This window comes from Oncorhynchus nerka, linkage group LG10, assembly GCF_034236695.1.
Source record: "Oncorhynchus nerka isolate Pitt River linkage group LG10, Oner_Uvic_2.0, whole genome shotgun sequence".
NCBI lineage: Eukaryota > Metazoa > Chordata > Actinopteri > Salmoniformes > Salmonidae > Oncorhynchus > Oncorhynchus nerka.
The window spans coordinates 12,648,397-12,667,574 of NC_088405.1; the positions used below are offsets into that span (position 1 = coordinate 12,648,397).

The window sequence follows — 19,178 nt, forward strand, 5'->3', positions numbered from 1 at the left end:
GGTCTGCCTTAGACCATGGTCCTGGAGAGGTGGGACTTATCAACTGGCCCTTTATCCTCCTCTCCACCCTCTCCTCTCCACCCTCTCCTCTCCACCCTCTCCAATCTCTCCTCTCCACCCTCTCCAATTTCTCCTCTCCACCCTCTCCAATCTCTCCTCTCCACTCTCTCCTCTCCTCTCCACCCTCTCCAATCTCTCCTCTCCACCCTCTCCAATCTCTCCTCTCCACCCTCTCCAATCTCTCCTCTCCACTCTCTCCTCTCCACCCTCTCCTCTCCACCCTCTCCTCTCCACCCTCTCCAATCTCTCCTCTCCACTCTCTCCTCTCCACCCTCTCCTCTCCACCCTCTCCAATTTCTCCTCTCCACCCTCTCCAATCTCTCCTCTCCACCCTCTCCAATCTCTCCTCCTGCCCTCTCTCCATTCCTCTCTCCTCTTCTCCTTCCTCGGGGATCTACTTAATATTCAACATGCTCTACCTTTCACAGGCCAGGCACAGATAGTTCTGCTAGAAAGATAGTGTGTGAGGGAAGAGAGTGTGTGTCCGCTGTTATTTGGTGGTTGGCCAGGTCCATTGAGTGATGGCTGGGCTGCGTGGCGTGGCGTGGCTTGCAGGTAATTGCTGATTTGGTTGGCCAGCCGATGACAGAGAGACTTGCAGAGATAGACACACACACACACACACGCTCGCGCACACACACACGTCCATGCCAGTCGATGACAGAGAGACGCTAGCGCTGGAGTACTCAAACCAGTGAACAACACAGATATACACACTTGAAGAGATATATGCACACTCTCACACACTCACACACTCTCTCACACACACACACACTCTCACACACTCACACATGATTAAAAGTGATACAGATAGCCAACAGCGTATCCACTTATTCTGATGCCTCACAGCATAGTGGGAGAATGTGTGCTTCCATACAGTCTATGATCCATACTGTTATTGAGCCGTGAGCTGTCAGTCTATGATCCATACTGTTATTGAGCTGTCAGTCTATGATCCATACTGTTATTGAGCTGTCAGTCTATGATCCATACTGTTATTGATCTGTCAGTCTATGATCCATACTGTTATTGAGCCGTGAGCTGTCAGTCTATGATCCATACTGTTATTGAGCTGTCAGTCTATGATCCATACTGTTATTGATCTGTCAGTCTATGATCCATACTGTTATTGAGCTGTCAGTCTATGATCCATACTGTTATTGAGCCGTGAGCTGTCAGTCTATGATCCATACTGTTATTGATCTGTCAGTCTATGATCCATACTGTTATTGATCTGTCAGTCTATGATCCATACTGTTATTGAGCTGTCAGTCTATGATCCATACTGTTATTGATCTGTCAGTCTATGATCCATACTGTTATTGAGCTGTCAGTCTATGATCCATACTGTTATTGATCTGTCAGTCTATGATCCATACTGTTATTGAGCCGTGAGCTGTCAGTCTATGATCCATACTGTTATTGATCTGTCAGTCTATGATCCATACTGTTATTGAGCTGTCAGTCTATGATCCATACTGTTATTGAGCTGTCAGTCTATGATCCATACTGTTATTGAGCTGTGAGCTGTCAGTCTATGATCCATACTGTTATTGATCTGTCAGTCTATGATCCATACTGTTATTGAGCTGTCAGTCTATGATCCATACTGTTATTGAGCTGTCAGTCTATGATCCATACTGTTATTGAGCTCTGTCAGTCTATGATCCATACTGTTATTGATCTGTCAGTCTATGATCCATACTGTTATTGAGCTGTCAGTCTATGATCCATACTGTTATTGAGCTGTCAGTCTATGATCCATACTGTTATTGATCTGTCAGTCTATGATCCATACTGTTATTGATCTGTCAGTCTATGATCCATACTGTTATTGATCTGTCAGTCTATGATCCATACTGTTATTGAGCCGTAAGATGTCAGTCTATGATCCATACTGTTATTGAGCTGTCAGTCTATGATCCATACTGTTATTGAGCTGTCAGTCTATGATCCATACTGTTATTGAGCTGTCAGTCTATGATCCATACTGTTATTGAGCTGTCAGTCTATGATCCATACTGTTATTGAGCTGTCAGTCTATGATCCATACTGTTATTGATCTGTGAGCTGTCAGTCTATGATCCATACTGTTATTGAGCTGTCAGTCTATGATCCATACTGTTATTGAGCTGTCAGTCTATGATCCATACTGTTATTGAGCTGTCAGTCTATGATCCATACTGTTATTGAGCTGTCAGTCTATGATCCATACTGTTATTGAGCTGTGAGCTGTCAGTGGTTGGTAGAGTTGAAGATTTTATCAGGAACAGAATGGAACCTAAAGATCAGGGGACTGGACCCTATCACAGAACACCTAGAGGAGGGAGGGAGAGAGAGAGGAGAAGGAGAGGTGGAGAAAGAGAGGGAGGAGTAGAAGGAGAAGGAGGATTAGAATGAGAGGGAGGAGGAGAATGAGAGGGAGGAGAAGGAGAGGTGGAGAAAGAGAGGGAGGAGTAGAAGGAGGAGGAGAATGAGAGGGTATATAAAACAGACCCTGGTGTTTAAAGACATGTTGGGTGATAGAGAGAACACCTAGAGGAGGGAGGGAGGGAAGAAAAGAGAGAGAGGAGAGAGGGAGGAGGAGAAGGAGAGAGGGAGGGTATATAAAACAGACCCTGGTGATGTTTAAAGACATGTTGGGTGATAGAGGGGATCCTCCTTGTGTCTGCCTGGTCTGCTGCCAGGCTGTGAAAATACCATCTGTATACCAGGCTCCCATCTCCCTCACACCAAACACACACACACACCTTTAAACACACATACACATAATGGTACGTACACACACAAACGTGCTTACAGACACAGTCTTAGGAACACCATCTGTAATCCACGGTCTCATCTCCTTGCAACCAAATTGATCTACTGTGCTCTCTTTATCTGCTTACTGTTTACACACACACTTACACACTCACACCACACACACTTACACCACAAACACTCACACCACACACACACACACCTTTCTCTCCCCTCTCCGTACACAGTGTGTGACGTGGCTCGGAGGGTGTGTGTTGTGAAGTGTCTGCTCCTGGTCTCTGAAGGGATTTATGCAGAGCCAGGTCCCACACTTTTCTTGTTACGGTTTGATATGATAAGCTTTTTTATATGTTGAAAATCAATATGTAATCCTATGCAGTAGTTTATCCCCCCTCCTCTGCAACTCTCACCATCTCTCTCCCTCCCTCCCCCTCTCTCTCACCATCTCTTTCCCTCACTCTCACCATCTCTCTTCCTCTCTCTCACCATCCACCCCTCTCTCTGATCATCTCCCTCTCTCACCATCTCTCCCTCCCCCTCTCTCTCTCTCACCATCTCTCTCCTCTCTCTCCCTCTCTCTCACCATCTACCCCTCTCCCTATCTCTCTCTCTCTCTCTCTCTCTCCCTCTCTCTCACCATCTATCTCCCCCTCTCTCCCTCTCTCTCCCTCCTCAAGCAGCTGTCCCTCTCTCTCCCTCCCCCTCTCTCCTCTCTCACCATCTACTCCTCTCTCTCTCACCATCTCTCTCTATCTCTCTCTCTCTCCCTCTCTCTCACCATCTACCCCTCTCTCCCTCTCTCTGTCCATCTCTCCCCCTCTCCTCTCTCTCCCTCCTCTCTGTCCCTCTCCCCCCCTCTCCCTCTCTCTCTCTCTTTTCCCTCCCTCTCCTCTCTCTCTCTCTCTCTCTCTCTCTCTCTCTCTCTCTCTCTCTCTCTCTCTCTCTCTCTCTCTCTCTCTCTCTCTCTCCCTCTCTCTCTCTCCCTCTCTCCCTCTCTCTCTCCCTCCCTCCCTCTCTCTCTCCCTCCCCTCTTCTACCCCCCATGTGTAAATCTATTTGGGCTTTGTTGCAGGTCTAAGGCTGCGGTGCTGTAGCCCTGGATTCATTAGTGTGTGTGTGTGTGTGTGTGTGTGTGTGTGTGTGTGTGTGTGTGTGTGTGTGTGAATCCTGTCACACGGGCACCCTTTGATGATGTTGCTAACTCTTTCAGGATCGCTAGTTGACTGGAACTGGAGATAAGCTTGGGGTTGGGTGACAATACACACACACACACAGATGATAACACACACACACACAGATGATAACACACAATGACACACACACAGATGATAACACACAATGACACACACAGATGATAACACACACACACAAATGATAACACAATGAATGACACACACAAAAACACAAAACACACATACATGAAACACATACACACACACACGCACACAGATGATGGCACACACACACACACACAAACACAATGACACACACACAAAAAACACATATTGACCCACACACAAACACAATGACACACACAGATAATGACACACGCACACAAACACAATGACACACACACACAAAAACACACACACATATTGACACACACAAACACACATTGACACACACACACAAACACCTACTCTTACACACGCTTTGTATAAAATAGATATACTACTAGTATATCAAGCAGCTGTAACTAGTCCTATACAAGGTGATGTCTATACCACTAGTCAAGTAGCTGTAACTAGTCCTAGACAAGGTGATGTCTATACCACTAGTCAAGTAGCTGTAACTAGTCCTAGACGAGGTGATGTCTATACCACTAGTCAAGCAGCTTTAACTAGTCCTAGACGAGGTGCTGTCTATACAACTAGTCAAGCAGCTGTAACTAGTCCTAGACAAGGTGCTGTCTATACAGCTAGTCAAGCAGCTGTAACTAGTCCTAGACGAGGTGCTATCTATACCACTAGTCAAGCAGCTGTAACTAGTCCTAGACAAGGTGCTGTCTATACCGCTAGTCAAGCAGCTGTAACTAGTCCTAGACAAGGTGATGTCTATACCACTAGTCATGTAGCTGTAACTAGTCCTAGACGAGGTGATGTCTATACCACTAGTCAAGCAGCTTTAACTAGTCCTAGACGAGGTGCTGTCTATACAACTGGTCAAGCAGCTGTAACTAGTCCTAGACAAGGTGCTGTCTATACAGCTAGTCAAGCAGCTGTAACTAGTCCTAGACGAGGTGCTGTCTATACAACTAGTCAAGCAGCTGTAACTAGTCCTAGACAAGGTGCTGTCTATACCGCTAGTCAAGCAGCTGTAACTAGTCCTAGACAAGGTGCTGTCTATACAGCTAGTCAAGCAGCTGTAACTAGTCCTAGACGAGGTGCTATCTATACCACTAGTCAAGCAGCTGTAACTAGTCCTAGACAAGGTGGTGTCTATACCGCTAGTCAAGGTGCTGTAACTAGTCCTAGACAAGGTGGTGTCTATACCGCTAGTCAAGCAGCTGTAACTAGTCCTAGACAAGGTGCTGTCTATACCGCTAGTCAAGCAGCTGTAACTAGTCCTAGACAAGGTGCAGGTAACTTCACAGTAACTACAAATGTCCAAAATGACACCCTATTCCTTTCATAGTGCACTACCTTGGATTTGCGCCCTATGGGCAGGATTAGGCTTCCATTTGGGACTCAGCCTTTGTGTCCTGACTCCAGTTGGCCCCTGGCCAAAGCTCTCTCTTGGGGGCCATTCCACCGAACGACAGAACACAACTAAAGAGAGATCTGTGGAAGCAATAGACGTCCCCAGACATCACTCGCTGACTACTCTGTAAAATGTCTCTCAAAGTTTTTATCAATCTGTGGATTAACCAATACTAGTTTGTGCGTATGTGTGTGCTGGTAAATGTGTTGGACCTAGATTTTAAGCCAAGAACACAAACATACTCACTCTCCCCCCGTCCTGCTCTGAGAAAGGGGTCTTTGGAGCAGTTTGGGTCTCCTGAATACATTGAGCATTGGAAGGGTGGGGGTCATGGGGATTTGAACCGGTGCATTCTTCTGTGTCTTGTGCAGATTCACATGGTTACCGTTGAGAGGGTGAAACAGAAGAGAGAGAGAGTGAGGGTGAAACGAGAGAGAGAGGCTAAAACAGAAGAGCAAGAGAGAGGGTGAAACAAGAGAGAGAGAGGGTGAAACAAGAGAGAGAGAGAGGATGAAACAAGAGAGAGAGAGAGGGTGAAACAAGAGAGAGAGAGAGGGTGAAACAAGAGAGAGAGAGAGGGTGAAACAAGAGAGAGAGAGAGGGTGAAACAAGAGAGAGAGAGAGGGTGAAACAAGAGAGAGAGAGGATGAAACAAGAGAGAGAGAGAGGGTGAAACAAGAGAGAGAGAGAGGGTGAAACAAGAGAGAGAGAGGGTGAAACAAGAGAGAGAGAGGGTGAAACAAGAGAGAGAGAGAGGGTGAAACAAGAGAGAGAGAGAGGGTGAAACAAGAGAGAGAGAGAGAAACAAGAGAGAGAGGGTGGAGCGAGAGAGGGTGCAACAGAAGAGAGAGAGGATGAAACAAGAGAGAGAGAGAGAAACAAGAGCGAGAGAGGGTGCAACAGAAGAGAGAGAGGGTGAAACAAGAGAGAGAGGGTGAAACAGAAGAGCGAGAGAGCGGGTGAAACAGAAGCGCGAGAGAGGGTGAAACGAGAGAGATAGGGTGAAACAGAAGAGCGAGAGAGGGTGAAACAAGAGCGAGAGAGAGTGAAACGAGAGAGAGAGAGTGAACAAGAGAGAGAGAGGGTGAAACAAGAGAGAGAGAGAGAGAGAGAGTGAACAAGAGAGAGATAGAGGGTGAAACAAGAGAGAGAGAGTGAACAAGAGAGGGAGAGAGGGTAAGACAAGAGAGAGGGTGAAACTAGAGCGAAAGAGAGGGTGAAACGAGAGAGAGAGAGAAACAAGAGAGAGAGAGGGTGGAGTGAGAGAGGGTGCAACAGAAGAGAGAGAGGGTGAAACAAGAGAGAGAGAGAGAAACAAGAGCGAGAGAGAGAGGGTGAAACAAGAGAGAGAGAGGGTGGAACAAGAGAGAGAGAGAGGGTGAAACAAGAGAGAAAGAGGGTGAAACAAGAGAGAGAAGGTGGAGCGAGAGAGGGTGCAACAGAAGAGAGAGAGGGTGAAACAAGAGAGAGAGGGTGAAACAGAAGAGCGAGAGAGCGGGTGAAACAGAAGAGCGAGAGAGGGTGAAACGAGAGAGATAGGGTGAAACAAGAGCGAGAGAGAGTGAAACAAGAGAGAGAGAGTGAACAAGAGAGAGATAGAGGGTGAAACAAGAGAGAGAGAGAGAGAGAGAGTGAACAAGAGAGAGATAGAGGGTGAAACAAGAGAGAGAGAGTGAACAAGAGAGGGAGAGAGGGTAAGACAAGAGAGAGGGTGAAACGAGCGAAAGAGAGGGTGAAACAAGAGAGAGAGAGAGAAACAAGAGAGAGAGAGGGTGAAACAAGAGAGAGAGAGAGGGTGAAACAAGAGAGAGAGAGAGAAACAAGAGAGAGAGAGAGAAACAAGAGAGAGAGAGGGTGAAACAAGAGAGAGAGAGAGGGTGAAACAAGAGAGAGGGAGAGGGTGAAACAAGAGAGAGAGAGAGAGAGAGAGGGTGAAACAAGAGAGAGAGGGTGAAACAAGAGAGATAGAGAGAGGGTGAAACAAGAGAGAGAGAGAGGATGAAACAAGAGAGAGAGGGTGAAACAGAAGAGTGAGAGAGGGTGAAACGAGAGCGAGAGAGGGTGGAACGAGAGGGAGAGGGTGAAACGAGAGAGAGGGGTGAAACAAAAGAGAGAGAGGGTGAGAGGGTGAAACAAGAGAGGGAGAGGGTGAAACGAGAGAGAGGGGTGAAACAGAAGAGAGAGAGAGAGGGAGAGAGAGTGTGTGTGAACACTGGCTTTCTCTCACTCCTCCCTCTTTTGGGGTTGGAAGTAGGGAGGGGGTAACTTCCATGAGTGGCTGCGGGGTGATTTTTACCGCAGGTTTCTGGTTACACGCACTCTCACTCACACTCACTCTCTTTCTCATACACACACACACACACACACACACAAACTTTCTCTCACACACAGACACTCACCCCTGTTCTCTACCCTCTCGTTTGCGCGGCCATGTCTGTCATCGTCCCTCTATTGTTTACCTTTCTAATGAGGGGGGCGGGACCTACCACAGCTTTGATTGACAGCTCCATGCTTCCGCATCCCCCTGGCGGGTTGGAACTTTGGCTTCTTGGGTAAAGAAGAGGGGAGGGGAAAGAGAGAGGGAGGGGAAAGAGGGAGGGAGGGGGAAGAGGGAGGGAAAAGAGGGAGGGAGGGGAAAGAGAGAGGAAGGGGAAAGAGAGAAGGAGGGGAAAGAGGGAGGGAGGGAAAAGAGGGAGGGAGGGGAAAGAGGGAGGGAGGGGAAAGAGGGAGGGAGGGAAAAGAGGGAGGGAGGGAGGGAGGGAGGGAGGGAGGGAGGGAGGGAGGGAGGGAGGGAGGGAGGGAGGGAGGGAGGGGAGTGAAACAGAAGGGAGGGAGATAGAGTAGGGAGATAGAGTAGGGGAGAGGGAGGGAGGGAGGGAGGGAGATAGAGTAGGGGAGAGGAAACAGAGAGGAAGAGGTAGATAGAGTAGGGGAGAGGAAGTAGAAAAGAGAGAGAGAGCAGTTGAGAGGGTGGGACAGAAAAGGAGGGATGTTTTTTGTTATACCTCCGTTTTGGATACTTTTCCCCCTCTGTGGGCAGGCCTTTGTGCAGGGCAATTGTGGGATAGTGGAGGTATGGCAAAGGAGTAATAACCTTTTCTATTTGTAAAAAGTATATATTTGAAGCTGACAACTTTCCATCACATTGTGTGAGTTTAGTGAGTAGTCTTCTCCTTTTGACATTTCACTGGTCTTTAATTTAAACATCAAAACCATGTGTGGCATATTGGTATTAGTCCCTGGTAAACACTACTGACCAACCTCTCTGAAGAGGAGAGTAGTTTAGTGCCTGAGAGAGAGAACCGGTCAGAAGAAGAGAAAGAAAGAGAGAGAAACAGAGAGAGCGAGAGAGTAGCGGGTCAGATAATGGGACTGTGCTCATTTCGCTCTGTGGTCGACTTCAAAGAGTGGCTGGACCAATGAAGAGAGAGCAAGACCGTACAGGGGGACAAACACACTGGGCCCAGCATGGAGCGCACACCCACACACACACACACACCACACACACACAAACACTCACTCACACACATGACAGGCCGGTGCAACTTGACGAACCAGAGGGGAAATTTTTTTTTTTTAATAAAGCATGCAGCGCACTTATTTTAGTGACTGACATTCTCCAACATTCCTTTTCTTCTCAAATCAATAGGTGTTTAAATATGAATGGATGTAAAGGTGTTGAACCAGGTGTCACATGACCTGCTGTAGAACTCTCTGACGACTAACTGTTAGAGGGCCAACACCGCCCACTGCAACATGACCTGCTGTAGAACTCTCTGACGACTAGAGGGCCAACACCGCCCACTGCAACATGACCTGCTGTAGAACTCTCTGACGACTAGAGGGCCAACACCGCCCACTGCAACATGACCTGCTGTAGAACTCTCTGACGACTAGAGGGCCAACACCGCCCACTGCAACATGACCTGCTGTAGAACTCTCTGACGACTAGAGGGCCAACACCGCCCACTGCAACATGACCTGCTGTAGAACTCTCTGACGACTAGAGGGCCAACACCGCCCACTGCAACATGACCTGCTGTAGAACTCTCTGACGACTAGAGGGCCAACACCGCCCACTGCAACATGACCTGCTGTAGAACTCTCTGACGACTAGAGGGCCAACACCGCCCACTGCAACATGACCTGCTGTAGAACTCTCTGACGACTAGAGGGCCAACACCGCCCACTGCAACATGACCTGCTGTAGAACTCTCTGACGACTAACTGTTAGAGGGCCAACACCGCCCACTGCAACATGACATTTCTACTGGCACATTTCACTCCAGTGTTTGGCCCCAAAATGCAACTTTTTGTGTATTTTTTTCCCGGCCCTAACTGTGTGATTAATGGGACTGAAGTATATATATATATTTTTTTTTTTTTTTTTTTTTTTTATAATACGAGACATGTTCTCTCCTCAAGAGAGTTTATCTGTGGTAGCACATATTCACAAAGCTTCTCTGAGTAGGAGGACTGATCTAGGACCCTCCTCTTATTCATTATGATTTAAAAGGCTAAACTGATCCTATGTCAGCACTCTGAGAAGCATGGTGGGATTAATATATCTACCCTGGTGTTGGGTATATCTACAGATATGATGGGGTTAGGGGTGTGTATCTATCTACCCTGGTGTTGGGTATATCTACAGATATGATGGGGTTAGGGGTGTGTATCTATCTACCCTGGTGTTGGGTATATCTACAGATATGATGGGGTTAGGGGTGTGTATCTATCTACCCTGGTGTTGGGTATATCTACAGATATGATGGGGTTAGGGGTTTGTATCTATCTACCCTGGTGTTTGGTATATCTACAGATATGATGGGGTTAGGGGTGTGTATCTATCTACCCTGGTGTTGGGTATATCTACAGATATGATGGGGTTAGGGGTGTGTATCTATCTACCCTGGTGTTGGGTATATCTACAGATATGATGGGGTTAGGGGTGTGTATCTATCTACCCTGGTGTTGGGTATATCTACAGATATGATGGGGTTAGGGGTTTGTATCTATCTACCCTGGTGTTGGGTATATCTACAGATATGATGGGGTTAGGGGTTTGTATCTATCTACCCTGGTGTTGGGTATATCTACAGATATGATGGGGTTAGGGGTGTGTATCTATCTACCCTGGTGTTGGGTATATCTACAGATATGATGGGGTTAGGGGTTAGTGTATCTATCTACCCTGGTGTTGGGTATATCTACAGATATGATGGGGTTAGGGGTGTGTATCTATCTACCCTGGTGTTGGGTATATCTACAGATATGATGGGGTTAGGGGTGTGTATCTATCTACCCTGGTGTTGGGTATATCTACAGATATGATGGGGTTAGGGGTGTGTATCTATCTACCCTGGTGTTGGGTATATCTGTAGATATGATGGGGTTAGGGGTGTGTATCTATCTACCCTGGTGTTGGGTATATCTACAGATATGATGGGGTTAGGGGTGTGTATCCATCTACCCTGGTGTTGGGTATATCTGCAGATATGATGGGGTTAGGGGTGTGTATCTATCTACCCTGGTGTTGGGTATATATACAGATATGATGGGGTTAGGGGTTTGTCTCTATCTACCACTGGTGTTGGGTATATCTGCAGATATGATGGGGTTAGGGGTGTGTATCTATCTACCCTGGTGTTGGGTATATCTACAGATATGATGGGGTTAGGGTTTGTATCTATCTACCCTGGTGTTGGGTATATCTACAGATATGATGGGGTTAGGGGTGTGTATCTATCTACCCTGGTGTTGGGTATATCTGCAGATATGATGGGGTTAGGGGTGATCTATCTACCCTGGGTTGGGTATATCTACAGATATGATGGGGTTAGGGTGTGTATCTATCTACCCTGGTGTTGGGTATATCTATAGATATGATGGGGTTAGGGGTGTGTATCTATCTATGGTGTTTGGTATATCTACAGATATGATGGGGTTAGGGGTGTGTATCTATCTACCCTGGTGTTGGGTATATCTGTAGATATGATGGGGTTAGGGGTGTGTATCTATCTACCCTGGTGTTGGGTATATCTACAGATATGATGGGGTTAGGGGTGTGTATCTATCTACCCTGGTGTTGGGTATATCTATATGATGGGGTTAGGGGTGTGTATCTATCTACCCTGGTGTTGGGTATATATACAGATATGATGGGGTTAGGGGTTTGTCTCTATCTACCACTGGTGTTGGGTATATCTGTAGATATGATGGGGTTAGGGGTTTGTATCTATCTACCCTGGTGTTGGGTATATCTACAGATATGATGGGGTTAGGGGTTTGTATCTATCTACCCTGGTGTTGGATATATGGGGTTAGGGGTGATCTATCTACCCTGGTGTTGGGTATATCTACAGATATGATGGGGTTAGGGGTTTGTATCTATCTACCCTGGTGTTGGGTATATCTACAGATATGATGGGGTTAGGGGTGTGTATCTATCTACCCTGGTGTTGGGTATATCTACAGATATGATGGGGTTAGGGGTGTGTATCTATCTACCCTGGTGTTGGGTATATCTGCAGATATGATGGGGTTAGGGGTGTGTATCTATCTACCCTGGTGTTGGGTATATCTACAGATATGATGGGGTTAGGGTGTGTATCTATCTACCCTGGTGTTGGGTATATCTACAGATATGATGGGGTTAGGGGTTGTATCTATCTACCCTGGTGTTTGGTATATCTACAGATATGATATGATGGGGTTAGGGGTGTGTATCTATCTACCCTGGTGTTGGGTATATCTGCAGATATGATGGGGTTAGGGGTGTGTATCTATCTACCCTGGTGTTGGGTATATCTGCAGATATGATGGGGTTAGGGGTGTGTATCTATCTACCCTGGTGTTGGGTATATCTACAGATATGATGGGGTTAGGTTGTATCCATCTACCCTGGTGTTGGGTATATCTACAGATATGATGGGGTTAGGGGTGTGTATCTATCTACCCTGGTGTTGGGTATATCTGCAGATATGATGGGGTTAGGGGTGTGTATCTATCTACCCTGGTGATTGGGTATATCTACCCTGGTGTTGGGTAGATATGATGGGGTTAGGGGTGTGTATCTATCTACCCTGGTGTTGATGGGGTTATATCTATCAGATATGAGATATGATGGGTTAGGGGTGTGTATCTATCTACCCTGGTGTTGGGTATATCTACAGATATGATGGGGTTAGGGGTGTGTATCTATCTACCCTGGTGTTGGGTATATCTGTAGATATGATGGGGTTAGGGGTGTATCTATCTACCTGGTGGGGTATGATGGGGTTATCTATCTACCCTGGTGTTGGGTATATCTGCAGATATGATGGGGTTAGGGGTGTGTATCTATCTACCCTGGTGTTGGGTATATCTGTAGATATGATGGGGTTAGGGGTGTGTATCTATCTACCCTGGTGTTGGGTATATCTACAGATATGATGGGGTTAGGGGTGTGTATCTATCTACCCTGGTGTTGGGTATATCTGCAGATATGATGGGGTTAGGGGTGTGTATCTATCTACCCTGGTGTTGGGTATATCTACAGATATGATGGGGTTAGGGGTTTGTCTCTATCTACCACTGGTGTTGGGTGGATCTGAAGCCGGTGGTGCCACGCACCAGGTAGGCGGATATCTGAGCCCCAGAGAGAGGGCTCTCCCGCGGACACGGTTCCCCCAGGGGGAGGCAGGGAGAGGGGATTGGAACGGGGTCGCATCTGGCCCCTGTGGGCCCCTTCCTGGTTGGCCTGGGAGCTGCTAGCTAGGTGAACTGGAGGGGAGGAGTCAGGGAACCTGTGTGATTTATTCATTGTAGTTAGGCCTTTTGTTCTTCTCTATTCGCTGTTGCTATTTGGACTTTTATTTAGACACTTGGAAATGTGAGAGAGACAGGAAGATGAGACAGGAATACTGTTGTAGTAGTGGTGGTGGTATCAGTAGTAGTAGTATCAGTATCAGTACTAGTAGTAGTATCAGTAGTATTAGTATCAGTAGTGGTGGTATCAGTAGTAGTAGTATCAGTATCAGTAGTAGTAGTAGTATCAGTAGTATTAGTATCAGTATCATTAGTAGTAGTAGTATCAGTAGTAGTAGTAGTATCAGTAGTAGTAGTATCAGTAGTAGTAGTATCAGTAGTAGTAGTATCAGTAGTAGTAGTAGTATCAGTATCATTAGTAGTAGTAGTATCAGTAGTAGTAGTAGTATCAGTAGTGGTAGTATCAGTATCAGTAGTAGTATCAGTATCAGTAGTATTAGTATCAGTAGTGGTAGTATCAGTAGTAGTAGTAGTATCAGTATCATTAGTAGTAGTAGTATCAGTAGTAGTAGTATCAGTATCATTAGTAGTAGTAGTATCAGTAGTAGTAGTAGTATCAGTAGTAGTAGTATCAGTAGTATCAGTAGTAGTAGTATCAGTAGTAGTAGTAGTATCAGTATCATTAGTAGTAGTAGTATCAGTAGTAGTAGTAGTATCAGTAGTGGTAGTATCAGTATCAGTAGTAGTATCAGTATCAGTAGTATTAGTATCAGTAGTGGTAGTATCAGTAGTAGTAGTAGTATCAGTATCATTAGTAGTAGTAGTATCAGTAGTAGTAGTAGTATCAGTAGTGGTAGTATCAGTAGTAGTATCAGTATCAGTAGTATTAGTATCAGTAGTGGTAGTATCAGTAGTAGTAGTAGTATCAGTATCATTAGTAGTAGTAGTATCAGTAGTAGTAGTAGTATCAGTAGTGGTAGTATCAGTATCAGTAGTAGTATCAGTATCAGTAGTATTAGTATCAGTAGTGGTAGTATCAGTAGTAGTAGTAGTATCAGTATCATTAGTAGTAGTAGTATCAGTAGTAGTAGTATCAGTATCATTAGTAGTAGTAGTATCAGTAGTAGTAGTAGTATCAGTAGTAGTAGTATCAGTAGTATCAGTAGTAGTAGTATCAGTAGTAGTAGTAGTATCAGTATCATTAGTAGTAGTAGTATCAGTAGTAGTAGTAGTATCAGTAGTGGTAGTATCAGTAGTAGTAGTAATATCAGTAGTAGTAGTATCGGTAGTAGTAGTATCAGTGTTAGTAGTAGTGGTGGTGGTAGTATCAGTGGTAGTGGTGGTAGTATCAGTATCAGTAGTAGTGGTAGTAGTAGTATCAGTGGTTGTAGTAGTAGTATCAGTGGTTGTGGTAGTGGTGGTGGTAGTGGTATCAGTAGTAGTGATGGTGGTGGTAGTAGTAGTGGTATCAGTAGTAGTATCAGTGGTTGTGGTAGTAGCAGTATCAGTGGTTGTGGTAGTGATGGTGGTAGTATCAGTATTAGTGGTGGTGGTAGTATCAGTGGTGGTAGTATCAGTATTAGTGGTGGTGGTGGTAGTATCAGTATTAGTGATGGTGGTAGTATCAGTATTAGTGGTGGTGGTAGTATCAGTATTAGTGATGGTGGTAGTATCAGTGGTGGTAGTATCAGTATTAGTGGTATCAGTATCAGTGATGGTGGTAGTATCAGTATTAGTGGTGGTGGTAGTGGTGGTAGTATCAGTATTAGTGGTGGTGGTAGTATCAGTATTAGTGGTAGTGGTAGTATCAGTAGTAGTGGTGGTGGTGGTAGTATCAGTGTTAGTGGTGGTGGTAGTATCAGTATTAGTGGTGGTGGTAGTATCAGTAGTATTAGTGGTGGTGGTAGTATCAGTGTTAGTGGTGGTGGTAGTATCAGTGTTGGTAGTGGTGGTAGTATCAGTATTAGTGGTGGTGGTAGTATCAGTAGTAGTGGTGGTGGTGGTAGTATCAGTGTTAGTGGTGGTGGTAGTATCAGTATTAGTGGTGGTGGTAGTATCAGTATTAGTGGTAGTGGTAGTGGTGGTAGTATCAGTATTAGTGGTAGTGGTGTGGTGGTAGTATCAGTAGCAGTGGTGGTGGTGGTAGTATCAGTGTTAGTGGTGGTGGTAGTATCAGTATTAGTGGTGGTGGTAGTATCAGTATTAGTGGTAGTGGTGGTAGTATCAGTATTAGTGGTGGTGGTAGTATCAGTATTAGTGGTAGTGGTAGTGGTGGTAGTATCAGTATTAGTGGTAGTGGTGGTGGTAGTATCAGTATTAGTGGTAGTGGTAGTGGTGGTAGTATCAGTATTAGTGGTGGTGGTAGTATCAGTATTAGTGGTAGTGGTAGTGGTGGTAGTATCAGTATTAGTGGTGGCGGTAGTATCAGTGTTCGTGGTGGTGGTAGTATCAGTATTAGTGGTGGTGGTAGTATCAGTATTAGTGGTGGTGGTAGTATCAGTATTAGTGGTGGTAGTGGTATCAGTATTAGTGGTGGTGGTGGTGGTGGTAGTATCAGTATTAGTGGTGGTGGTAGTATCAGTATTAGTGGTGGTGGTAGTATCAGTATTAGTGGTGGTGGTGGTAGTATCAGTATTAGTAGTAGTGGTGGTAGTATCAGTATTAGTGGTGGTGGTAGTATCAGTATTAGTGGTGGTGGTAGTATCAGTATTAGTGGTGGTAGTGGTGGTGGTAGTATCAGTATTAGTGGTGGTGGTGGTGGTGGTAGTATCAGTATTAGTGGTGGTGGTAGTATCAGTATTAGTGGTGGTGGTGGTAGTATCAGTATTAGTAGTAGTGGTGGTAGTATCAGTATTAGTAGTAGTGGTGGTGGCGGTAGTATCAGTGTTAGTGGTGGTGGTAGTATCAGTATTAGTGGTGGTGGTAGTAGTAGTATCAGTATTAGTGGTGGTAGTAGTAGTGGTGGTGGTGGTGGTGGTATCAGTATTAGTAGTAGTGGTGGTGGTGGTAGTATTAGTAGTAGTAGTAGTGGTGGTGGTGGTAGTATCAGTATTAGTATTGGTGGTAGTAGTAGTGGTAGTAGTATCAGTATTAGTGGTGGTGGTAGTAGTAGTGGTAGTGATGGTGGTAGTAGTATCAGTATTAGTGGTGGTGGTAGTATCAGTATTAGTGGTGGTGGTAGTAGTAGTATCAGTATTAGTGGTGGTAGTAGTAGTGGTGGTGGTGGTGGTAGTAGTATCAGTATTAGTGGTGGTGGTAGTAGTATCAGTATTAGTGGTGGTGGTAGTATCAGTATTAGTGGTGGTAGTATCAGTATTAGTGGTGGTAGTGGTGGTGGTAGTATCAGTATTAGTGGTGGTAGTATCAGTATTAGTGGTGGTAGTATTAGTGGTGGTGGTGGTAGTATCATTATTAGTGGTAGTATCAGTATTAGTGGTGGTAGTGGTGGTGGTAGTATCAATAGTAGTAGTAGTAGTATCAGTGGTTGTAGTAGTAGTGGTAGTAGTATCAGTAGTAGTGGTGGTAGTATTGGTAGTAGTAGTAGTATCAGTATTAGTGGTGGTAGTAGTGGTAGATCAGTACTGTAGTAGTATTGTAGTAGTACTGTAGTAGTATTGTAGTAGGTGCTAATCTTCTCTCTCCTCTCCAGACTGGCAGAAGACAGAGGCTCAGAAGAGAAGAGAGCAGCTGCTGCTGGATGAACTGGTCATACTGGTCAACAAACGAGACGCGCTGGTCAGAGACCTCGATGCACAGGAGAAACAGTACGTCTCACACACACAGTCACACACACAACCATAAAGAGAGACTGATATCAACCAATAGGGTGACATGCTGCGGGGGGTTAAAGGTCAAATCTGCTCTCCTGGTGCGCCGCCGCTCCATTCACAGGTGGCATGGCGACCGTTGCCATGGCACCCAGCCTCTGTGTACAGTCCTGTGTCTGCTGTCCCTCTACCTGTCTCCCTCCTGTATCATGCTGACCTCCTGCTCTCTAACCCCTGACCTCTAACCTTTGACCTGGCTGTGTTCCGCAGGGCGGAGGAGGAAGATGAACACCTGGAGAGAACCCTAGAGCAGAACAAAGGCAAGATGGCCAAGAAGGAAGAGAAGTGTGTCCTTCAATGATTGTCATTTCATTTCACACACACACACACACATATATATATAGTCTTCGTCCCAAATGACACCCTATATGTCCTATATATTACTTTGACCAGGGCAACATAGTGCACTATATAGGGAATAGAGTGCCTTTTGGGACACAGATACAGACTATAATATTTGTTTGATCGATACAAGAATTGTATTATTATTATATTGACTATTATTATTGTAATTATTAATATACCATTATATTGACATATTGTTTTAATATACCATTTCTTGACATTATTATAATTATAATAATGATTATATTGACATATTGTTATTAATATACCATTATATTGACATTATTATAATTATTATTATTATTATATTGAGTATTTGAGAAACCTGTATTTGAAGTTTATTTGAACCCTGAAATGTAAATCATGTTGATGTTTTTTGGTCAAGGGCTGTGATGGTTTTACTACTAAACTAAAAGTATGCATCCTACATGCACCCCTATCCCATATAAAGGGCTTTTGACCAGAGCCCCTCACTATATAGGAACCAGGGAGCCATGTGGGAGGTGTACAGGCTCTGTAAGGATGAGACCATGATGTCTTGAACCAGCTTTATACGGACATGGAAATGTGTCCTGCTTATACAACACACTAGATTGTTGTTATGTTGTTGTTGTTGCTCTATCAAGCAAGGTACTTGTATTTAATATACATATAAATGATGGCATATTACAGCCCAGTGAAAACCTACTACGGGAGGGATTGAATTTCATTCAGACACACACAGCCTTCTCTTGGCAGAATGTTTCAATGTTGAGGAGCTTGGAGACAGAGATTCCTTTATAGTGGTTTTGAGGTACAGCGCGAGTTGTTGGTGATGACAGCCAATGATATTATACTGATGTCTATTGTTTCAGTTGGACTTTAAAAACAACAAAAAAGAGTATAATTCACGATATCAGTATTTTCAAGCTATGTTTATTACTTGACTGTGTGTAATGTTTTTAACGGTAATATCTCAAGATGCAGTTCATAAACCGAAAAACTGTTTATGATTTTTTTTTTTTTCGCTTGAATGCGGTTAACCAAACATTTCAGAAGAAGAGCTGGCTCGGTGATAAGGAGAGGGGGGGATAAGGGGGAGGGACGGAGGAAGAGTAGAGGGGTAAGGAGCAGAGCTGAGGCGGGGGTCGTGTCCAACATTTTGTATATTTCATCACCGCTCTGACAACGGCATACAAAAAACTTTTTTTCCCGGATCAATTCTGCAAGCAGTTGAAAGCAAAGAAAGCAGAATAACTTTTATGTAATTGCCGTTTTATAGTCGGTAGTAGGAATTCTACGGGCTATACGTGTTATTAGTGAACCAGCAACACGACACAACCATGTCATATTCTTGCATTTCTTGCTTTTTAATCAAAATGGCGTTTTGTTTATATTTATTGTACACATACTGAAGAAGAGATCATGTGTTGCTTTTATGTGTGCTTCGATCTCCTGGTTCCAACAATAGAAATGTCATTATCAGAAAGGGCATATAGCCCATCAGATCATTCTAGTAGTTATATTTCTATCGGTTCCACTACATCCGAATGCAGCTGCTGTCTGAAACGTGTGAACATTTCCCTGTGTGATTATTTATTCCACTGTCATAACACAAGTCTTCAATAAAGTCCGAAACTTTCATACTCCATCGCAGGTGTTTGGTGATGTGTTTTTGGAGCTCTGTGGAATAGACTAGACTACTAGCTCTCTCGTACACAACTTTACCGGAGGCCTCTGAATATTGGAGGTCTCTGAAAT

At 44.8% G+C, this 19,178-nt stretch overlaps 1 protein-coding gene across 1 annotated transcript in view; it reads left to right on the forward strand.

The window, feature by feature from the left end:
* ehbp1 (EH domain binding protein 1) overlaps nucleotides 1-19,068 on the forward strand; it is a 447,197-nt gene extending 428,129 nt beyond the window's left edge. Inside the window, 2 exon segments of the mRNA XM_065022884.1 lie at nucleotides 16,916-17,030; nucleotides 17,304-19,068. Coding sequence (XP_064878956.1) covers nucleotides 16,916-17,030; nucleotides 17,304-17,394 — 206 coding nt within the window. The 3' untranslated portion in view covers nucleotides 17,395-19,068.
* The last annotated feature ends 110 nt before the right edge of the window (nucleotides 19,069-19,178 follow it).